The sequence below is a fragment of the Cajanus cajan genome, chromosome 9, assembly GCF_000230855.2.
Source record: "Cajanus cajan strain Asha chromosome 9, NIPB_CcT2T_4, whole genome shotgun sequence".
In the NCBI taxonomy this organism is placed as follows: Eukaryota; Viridiplantae; Streptophyta; class Magnoliopsida; order Fabales; family Fabaceae; genus Cajanus; species Cajanus cajan.
This window is the reverse complement of record NC_138525.1, coordinates 16,398,823-16,408,840: the sequence shown is the minus strand read 5'-3', so window position 1 is coordinate 16,408,840 and position 10,018 is coordinate 16,398,823. Positions and strand designations below refer to the sequence as shown.

Below are 10,018 nucleotides of genomic sequence, written 5' to 3'. Positions count from 1 at the left end.
AAAATGTTAGACACACAATATGTCATCAAATGAAGCATACAATTTTATTTCATAAAGTCTTAAATATGTATCATTTATAATGAATAATGACTACTTGTTGCATGACTACCTGATTCTTTAATAGATTGAACTAAGAAAGCTCGTTGGAACTCACAAATTTGTTAAAGTGAATGAAGTCATGTTTGCACAAGAAATAATGACAAACGAATCTTTTAAATCATGAAAAAGTTAGCAAAAATTGATGTAGAACTTGCTCCTCATTGACACATGCCACAAATAGTTCATTTGGTATCTTGAAGTTGATAAGTAACCTCCTTAATCATTTAAGAAGAGACAATTTGGTGAAGTGCAATTAATGCAAGCATTTAATGCATCAACAAATACTTCTCGCCTCAAAGAACTTGTAATGAAGATACACGAAGGAAGCATGTAAGGAACTCTTAAGATTTTACAACGGTCAACTTCATTCAAGCTACTATATAAGAAGTTTCACGATCAAAAAGAAAAAGAACTTTTCTACAAATTATTATTAATTCATTCATTTTGTAAAAGAATTTTGTTCTTAACTAGTTATATCGTCTTGTCTGTAAGATGAAACAACATCTATAAAACTTTACCCATATATAATTGTTATATAGGGTTGAACCTAGAGAGATTTGTTTGTAAAATAATATTTGGTTGAGTCTGGACAGACTTATCTATAAAAGAATAATTATTTGAGCCTGGAGAAGCTTATCTATAAAAAAAATACTTATTTTAAGCCTAAAGAGGTTTGACTATAAAAGATTAATTGGTGTTAAAGCCTGGAGAGGCTTTATGTGAAAAGAATATTTGTGTAGATTGATTGAAGAGCCAATTCAAAGAACATTTAGGTTTGAGTCGGAAGTGACTTATTGAAGGAATAATTATATTTTGTTTAAGATAGTAGATGAACATAGTCTCAGTGGTTGAGATGAACCCATATAAACATACTATGTTTTGTTTTCCTTTTTTCCAACACTTTTTACTATTAGCATTACTATTTCACTTACTGAAAAACGTGAGTTTTTGATAGACACTATTTGATAAGTGCTATGTTTTCATTAAGTTTATAGCCTAGTTTGAAGCACTTATATCAATTTTCCTTGCTTTAGAATTTGTTTTTAACTCAAAACATATCTAAATTGTTAGTTGATCACATTTTGTTTTTGAATCATGTTTTTAGGTAACTTACAAGTATTTGGTTGTTATTTTGTAGTTTAGGAGAAAGCTAGGAAAGAAGGAAGGAAGTCAAGCACAAAGTGGTGAATTTGAAGTTGAAGGAATTTTTGGTTAAGTTCCCAGGCTAAGCCTCAGATCCAGGCTTAGCCTTAGCTTGGCAGAGAGTCCCTGGAACAAAAATTCAATCCTCACGCTGAGCGTGGGAGTCCCAAAACCTCATTTCACTCCAGACCTATCCTCAAGCTTAGCGTGGCTTCTCACGCTTAGCGTGGATTGTACTGACATGTCATTATTCACATAAGACAAAAGCTTTTATGACCTAAAAGTGAGATTTTTGAGGAGAGAAGCAAGGAGGATCATTCTTGGAGTTTGTGTGGCGGCTGGAGAGCTCTGGAACCTTCAAGATCAAGCTTCTTCCTTTCTTCATCATTTGTAGAGTTCTACATGTCTATGTGTAGCTAAACTCACCCTTGTTGGGGTTTGATGTAACTAAACTCATTCTCATGTGTAAACTCTAAGCTATCAATCTAAGTTGTTATTCAGTTTTATTGCTCTTTTTCTGTGCATAATGCTTGTTATGGCTTGATCACCCTTAACTTGAACTTAAGGTTTTTAAGAGATTGAGAAATGATTTTAAACCTTTGACTTGAAATAGAGCAGCTAATGGTGCTTATTGCTAGAGATAGAGTAAATGTCATTGGTCTTTCTTAAGCTCTTATTTTTAAAGTTGTTTTCTTGGTTAAACTATGCAAGAGATTGATAGTTTAAGTTAGCAACTTAGATGCCAACTTGTAAGAGATTAGGGTTGGTTACTTTTGAGAGTGATTGATAAAATTCTGAATAATAACTATTGTGAACTTAGTGATAAACATGAGAGGAAGGTTTAGTGAAGTCAAACCCCAATAATTTATTAATATTGCATTAGAATCAAGTTTTGCACTCTAAGTGTTTACCAAAATACCAAAAAGAATTGTTATTGCTTGTTTACATTATTTACTGTAGCAAATCAAACTCTTGTTGCTTTTTGGTAGCTTAGTTAGTATAACAAGTGAAATTGCAAAGTGTTGCGCAAGTCCCTTGGGAGACGATACTCATACTTTCATTGAACTACTTATACGATTTGGTACACTTGCCAAGAGAGATAACAAGTTTCTGGCGCCGTTGTCGGGGACTTGCGTCTTAATACTTAGGCAAAGTCACTTGGATTATTAATCTAGGCTTTGATTCATTTATTCTTTTACATTTTGCAATTACTATATTCCTTTTCTTTTAATTCATTGTATCTGTGTTGTTGACTGTTTGTTGTAGCTTTGTGATTCTGGTTTATGCGAGGTACTGTTCCTACTAGTGATTTAGCTTACGACCCAGAAATTGAGAAAACAACTAGGAAGAACAGGGGAGCAGTAAGGAAGCAAAGGTTACTAGCCAAGCAGGCACAGCACAGAGAGGCTACTTCGTCCTCTCTTAGTCCTTCTTTATTTGAAATCTTAGAGGAAGCTGAAATGGCATAGGAAAGACCAAGAATTACTCTTGGTGATCATGCAGCTGCTACTGGTACTACTCATTTCTCTAGCATTGCCACTCCTGCAATTGCTGCCACTAATTTTGAGATGAAGCCAACACTGTTGAATCTGATTCAGAACAATCAATTTGCGGGTCTTGATTATGAGGACCCATATCTGCATCTTCATACTTTTATTGAGCTTTGTGGCACAGTGAAGATACATCAAGTTCCTGAAGAGGTGATTCGGATGAAGTTGTTTCCTTTCTCACTACTTGGGAAAGCTAAGTTGTGGCTCAATGCTCTACCACATCAAAGCTTAACCAGGTGGTCTGACATAGAGATAAAGTTATTGGCAAGATTCTTCCTTCTTGCTAAGATAAATCAAGCAAAGAGTGAGATTGTCACATTCTCTCAGAAGCAAGATGAACTTCTTTCTGAGGCTTGGGAGAGATACAAATCCTTGTTGAGGAGATGTCCAAGTCATGGATTTGATGACCTTACTCAGGTTAATATTTTTCTGGGTGGATAATAGCCACAGGTGAAAATTCTATTGGATGCCTCAGCTGGAGGTAGTATGCGTTTTAAAACACCGGAGGAGGCTATAGAGTTGATTGATGCAATGGCAGCAAATGATTTTGATCTACCAGCTGAAAGGGAGTCAAGACAGAAAAGAGGAATCCTAGAGTTGGGATCTCAAGATACTTTATTAGCTCAAAATAAGCTCTTGTCCCAGCAAATTGAGGCTCTTACCAAGCAAGTTGCTCGGATTCCACAAAAACTACAATCCACTCAACATCAAGTTCTAAGTTGTGATCTTTGTGGGTTGAATCATCCTCACGGACAGACAGTCTAAATTAGAAGAAACATTGAATCAGTTCATGCAAGTCTCAATCTCTAACCACAAGAGTACTGAAGCATCTATAAAGAATTTGGAGATTCAAGTGGGGCAGCTGGCCAAACAATTGGCTGAAAATTATGGTGGAAAGTTTTCAGCCAAAACACATACTAATCCAAAGGATAATTATAATGCAATTACAACAAGAAGTGGTAAGAGAGTGGGTGTTTTGGAGGACGAGGAAGAGTAGCATGAAAAAGAGGCAAAAGTGAGAGAGGGAAGTGGAGAAAATAATGAAAAAAACAAAAAAGGTGAAAATGTAAAAGAGAATGTCATAGAGGGAGAAAAGTTGGTTGAGGAAGTTGCTGTTAAAAAATCAAAGAGCCAACTAGCAAGAGAATTGAAGATGAAATCCAAGGTGTCTAGTACCAAGGATATGCCATATCCCCCAGCCCCAAGCAAAAGGGATAAAGAGAAGCAATTTGCATGCTTCTTGGAGCTTTTTATGAAGCTTCAAATCAACATTCCTTTCTCATAGGCATTAGAACAGATGCCCACTTATGCAAAATTCATGAAAGACCTCTTGACAAAGAAGAGAAAGTTCGTTGAGCAGGAGATTATTGAGTTGGAAGCGGGATGTAGTGCCATAATTCAAAAGAACTTACCTCCCAAGTTCAAGGACCCTAGAAGTTTTACAATTCCAATCACTATTGGGGACCTATCAGTTGGAAGAGCACTGCTAGACTTGGGTGCAAGCATTAACCTCATGCCCTTGTCTATGTCAGATAGAGTTGGCCAGGTGGTAGTAAAATCGACCTGCATGACTTTGCAACCAGCTGACCGGTCTATCAAGTATCCCTATGGTGTAATTGAAAACATGCTCATTAAAGTTGACAAATTCATATTCCCAGCTGATTTTGTGGTTATGGATATGGAAGAAGACTCTGCTATTCCTATTATCTTGGGGAGGCCATTTATGAGACTGCACGAGCAATCATTGATGTAGAGATTGGTGAATTTAAATTGAGGGTCCATGATGAGGTGATCACTTTTAATGTATTTGAAACTATGACCCATCCGAATGATAAAGGTGCTTGTTTCCGAATGGATGTGCTAGATGAGGTAGTGCTTGAGGCTACACAAAAGCTAAAAAAATCATCTTCTCTTGAATGTGTGTTAACTGATACTATGGATGAACTCAATGAGGAGGATGTGATTGAAATATCTGAATGCTTGAAGCACCTAAATACTTTCAAGGAGATGCCACCTAGTGATGCCAACCATGAGGAGTTAAAAGGTGACAACACACTAGTGAGCACTAAGCCAGAGTTGAAGATACTTCCAATTCACCTCAAATATGTCTTTTTGGAGCCAAATGGTGAAAAACCAATCATCATTAGTAACTTCCTGTCTCAATTTGAAGAAGAAAAATTGATTAAAGTCTTACAGGTGCATAAGGAAGCTATAGGGTGGTCCATTTCTGACTTTAAAGGCATCAGTCTAGCTTACTGCATGCACAAAATAAACATGGAGAGTGATTACAGGTCAGTAGCTCAGCCTCAAAGAAGACTAAATCCCATTATGAAGGAGGAGGTGAGAAAAGAGGTTCTAAAGCTCTTGGAAGCTGGGATGATATATCCAATTTCAGACAGTAAGTGGGTGAGCCCCGTACAAGTCGTGCCAAAGAAAGGAGGAATGACTGTGATCACCAATGAGAAGAATGAGTTAATCCCAACAAGAACAGTAACAGGCTGGAGAATGTGCATAGACTACTGGAAGTTAAATCAAGCCACTAGGAAAGACCACTTTCCTCTTCTTTTTTATGGATCAGATGTTGGAGCGACTAGCCGGTCAAGCGTACTACTGTTTCTTAGATGGGTACTCAGGGTACAACCAAATTGCGGTTAATCCCGAGGATCAAGAAAAAACTGCCTTCACATGCCCATTCGGGGTGTTTGCTTACAGAAGAATACCCTTTGGTCTTTGCAATGCACCAGCTACCTTCCAGAGATGCATGCTGACAATTTTTGCTGATTTGGTGGAGAAATGTATTGAAGTCTTCATGGATGACTTCTCTGTTTTTGGGTCTTCATATGATGTATGCCTGGAGAATCTTGAGCTAGTTTTGAAGAAGTGCATTGATACCAACTTAGTTCTGAATTGGGAGAAGTTCCACTTTATGGTTCAAGAAGGTATTGTTCTTGGCCATAAAATTTCAGCTAGAGGAATAGAAGTGGACAAGGCCAAGGTTGATGTGATTGAGAAATTGCCTCCCCCAATTAATGTTAAGGGTGTTCGTAGCTTCCTTGGGCACGCAGGTTTTTACAGGAGGTTCATCAAGGACTTTTCTAAGATCGCCAAACCTTTGTGCACCTTATTGAACAAGGACCAACCCTTTCTCTTTGATGAAGAGTGCATGAAAGCATTTTTGACCTTGAAGAACAAACTCACCACAACCCCTGTGATTGTTGCTCCGGATTGGAGTGATGACTTTGAGTTGATGTCTGATGCCAGCGACTATGCTGTTGGAGCTGACTTGGGTCAGCGGAGAATAAGGTGTTTCACTCTATTTATTATGCTAGTAAAGTGTTGAATGGAGCACAGCTAATTTATGCAACCACAGAGAAAGAGCTGCTAGCCATTGTGTATGCCTTGGAGAAATTTCGAGCTTATCTTATTGGATCCAAGGTCATTGTATACACCGACCACGCAGCCATTAAATACCTGCTTACCAATGCTGAACCAAAACCTCGACTAATCCGTTGGGTCTTGCTACTGCAAGAATTCAACTTGGAGATAAAGGATAAGAAAGTTTCTGAGAATTTAGTGGCTGATCACCTCTCAAGATTAGTCAATGAAGAAGTTACTTGCAAGGAGGGTGAAATCAAGGATGAGTTTCCGGATGAAGCTTTGTTGTTAGTGCAAGAACGTTCGTGGTTTGCTGACATGGCGAACTTTAAAGCAACTGGTATCATTCCGGAAGACTTTACTTGGCAGCAAAAGAAAAAAAATTTCCGTGATGCCAATTACTATGTTTGGGATGACCCTTATCTCTTCAAGGTAGGGGCTGATAATCTGCTAAGGCGGTGTGTAGCTCAAGATGAACCCAAGAATATATTGTGGCACTGCCATAATTCCCCCTATGGAGGTCATTTCAATGGTGAACGAACTGCAGCCAAAGTCCTACAATCGGGGTTCTTTTGGCCAACATTGTTTAAGGATGCCTATGATCATGCAAAGAGTTGTGATAGATGTCAGAGAATTGGAAGTAGAAATTTGGTCTCCTGGAGTAATTGGTCAAAATGACAACAAATAGGTCATTTGTTATGAGTGTAAGATGCCCAAACACATAAAAGGCGAATGTCCTACACTCAAAAAGTGATGGATCAATAAAAGGAAGGTAATAAAAAGTTTGATGGCCACATGGGAAGATTTGGATAACAGTAGTAGCAACAATTCAAACAAATAGAAAACCAACATTTGTCTCATGGTAAACATTGACTTTAAATCATATGATACAAAACTTGAGGTAAATTCATATTCCAACTCATGTTCATCTTATTTCGATGAATAAGAAATGTCTTATGAGACTCTCCTTGCAAACTCTTACATGATCTCTCTTGAGTATAAGAAGTTAAAAGAGAAATGTAAGACTTTATAAAATGAGAATGATAAACTCAAGAAAGACATGTTAGACACTATAAGAGAGATACAAACTCTCAAAGAAAAGATCATTAGTAGTGTTCCACCAGAGGTTACAACATTAAAGGCTAAAAACATACAACTTAGGAAGGACCTAGCTAAATTTGTTGATGGGTCTTCTAAATTAAACATGCTTTTAAAACATAGAAGACTTCCATCAGACCAAAATGGTCTTGGATTTGATACTGGATTTGAGACATCTAAACCCAAACCTAAGACTATTTTCTACAAGGCCAGTGGAAAAGGAGGATATACTCTAAATAGATAGAAAAATAAGTTTAAGGGTGTGGGTACTAATAGGAAAGGACCAAAAAAGATTTAGGTAAAAAAGTCATAGATAATTTCTATTGCAGATATCTTTGGTGGAAAAAAGGAAGGATTGACATTGGTACTTGGACAATGGCTACTCAAGACACATGTGGGAGAAAGGTCTATATTCCTAAACCTTCAACCTCATGAAGGGTCTGTCTTCTTTGGAAGAAGTGTAAAAGGAAAAATTAGAGGTATAGATAAGATAGGTAAAAAATTAATACCTACTATAAATAATGTCTTGTATAATTAAGGATTAAAGTATAATCTACTTAGCATAAGTTAATTTTGTGACAACTAATATGCTATATCTTTTGAAAAACATGCATGCATAGTCAAGATGATGGGTATGTGTTTTTCATTGCCTCTCGAAAAAATAATTTCTATGAGATTAATCTAGAAAATTTGAACAAACAAAATGTAACATGTCTAGTTTTTTTGAGAAGATGAAAGATGGATTTGGCATAAAAAAAACTTAGGCATGTCAATATGAAACTTATTTCAAAATTGACCAAAAAGAGTTTAGTAAAAGGATTGTCTGAGATTTCATGATAAACTCATCTTATTTGTGAAACATGTCAGAAGGGAAAATAGATTGAAACATTTTTTAAATCTAAGAAAATTGTTTTTAATTTTTTAATTTTTTTAAGAGTTGATTTTACCATACAGATTGACCTTTCCTTACTAATGTGATCATAACTTGAGTAATAGACCTTCTTTTTGAGTGATTTGAGTGTCATTAGAAAGATAACATCTAAGGCTACAACTTTTGTGAATACCACAAAAGCTAATTCGATCACATAAAGGCCCTCGCAAGATATAAATTTTTGTGCACAAAACGTGAAACTCATCTTGTGACTCATGTAACTTAGTTGTTTCTTAATATTTTTATGTAATTATTGAGTCTAAATTATAGCTCCAATTTTCTAGTTTCCAACCTAACAAATGAATCTCTATTTGATTAATCACATAGAAAGAAATCACAAAATTATGAAGTATGTGTACTTAACATCAATTAATGTCAAATCATTCAATTCACACAAAACTCCTAATTTATACAAAATCTCCTCAATTATCACATAGTCCTAACCCTCAAATATTCAACACGTAATAAAATTTAATTAATCGTCATACGACCACATGAATCGCACGATCTCAATTAATTTTATCAAACACATTTAATTACACATCCTAAATAGGCTTAGGGGTTGTCTCACTGCCTCATACTCCTCATATGTGCTCATGAATGAGACATTTTCACCCCCTTTTGCCTTGAGAGACTATTCCACAACATAAGCGTGTTCTTCGTAGCCTTAGTCCCTACTCTATGCTCTCTTCGGTGACCTTCTCTAAGTTTTCCTCTTTGTTGTTACTCATCATCTGCATCCTACACTTTAGTGATTCCTCAGTTGTTATCACACCCTCTTGAGCTGCAAAAGCTTGTAATTCTTCATTAGTTCCTCAATTGACGATTTTAAAGGAAACGGGTAGGATCTCTACTATTCTACAATTACTTTACGCATTCCTCAAGGTTCTCCTTTAAACCACTGTCATCAGTTTTATGGTTGTTCTTGCCACCATTGCCACTTTGTCATTGTTGTTGGTGACAGTACTGATAACTACAATAGTAATACTTTTGTAAAAAAGTGTTTATAATTGAATTTTAATCGTATTTATTAATTATTTTTATTTATAATATAAAGATTATGATTTACTTATCTCATTTCTCATATTAAATCATACTCTCATTAGATATGCTCCCAATTTATATATATATATATATATATTATTTTTTTTTCTTTATCTTCTTTATTCTAATTTATTTATATTTATCTTTTCTTTTATCAATAAAATAATTGCTTCCCAACCTCCCAAATTCATTACTAAAAGGAATAAATAATAATAAATGTTGACCCGTTAAAAAATTGATTTAAATTTTTATGTTTTATATAAAATAATTTTTAAATTTTTTTTTCTATTTTTAGTTAAGGTGAACTTAACCTAATGACTGCATACAAATCAGATTGAACTGAAAATACAATTAAAAAAAGTAATATAGTTCATTATTTAGCTTATTCGACAATTATAATTAAAAAATCCTTATACACTCGTAATTTTGCGGACGTAACATGCTTACCCATGGTGAATCATGGTATCCATATCTAATTCGCATCCTAGAAAGCAAGTTAGTTCAACTTTGTTTGGGCACAATGGTTAGCGTAGAGTAACATTAGATTCACGATAGCATCAGAATCAGGCACCCAATAAGTTTGTCAACTCCCGACGTAGCCTGAAAGAGTCCTCATGAATTGGGGGTATCTTGTTCGTGGATTCAAATTCGTAGGTATCTAATGCCAATGCCAGTTAATGCCCCGTATCTATCACTTTATTCTTGAAACTACTTGGGCACCAAATCTAGTATTTTTTTTACAAGGATATATGGGTACGAATTAAGAATACAAAACTTG

General features: G+C 35.7%; 1 protein-coding gene across 1 annotated transcript; it reads left to right on the top strand.

Annotated features, from left to right (window-relative positions):
• Window positions 1-4,089: 4,089 nt before the first annotated feature.
• On the top strand, window positions 4,090-4,545 carry LOC145951975 (uncharacterized). The gene has a single exon (XM_083064184.1). The coding sequence runs from the start codon at window positions 4,090-4,092 to the stop codon at window positions 4,543-4,545; it is 456 nt and encodes a 151-aa protein (XP_082920310.1).
• The last annotated feature ends 5,473 nt before the right edge of the window (window positions 4,546-10,018 follow it).

Bases quoted from the DNA above. Each gene is read 5' to 3' on its own strand.
- LOC145951975 (XM_083064184.1), top strand. From the start codon at position 4,090: ATGCCCACTTATGCAAAATTCATGAAAGACCTCTTGACAAAGAAGAGA.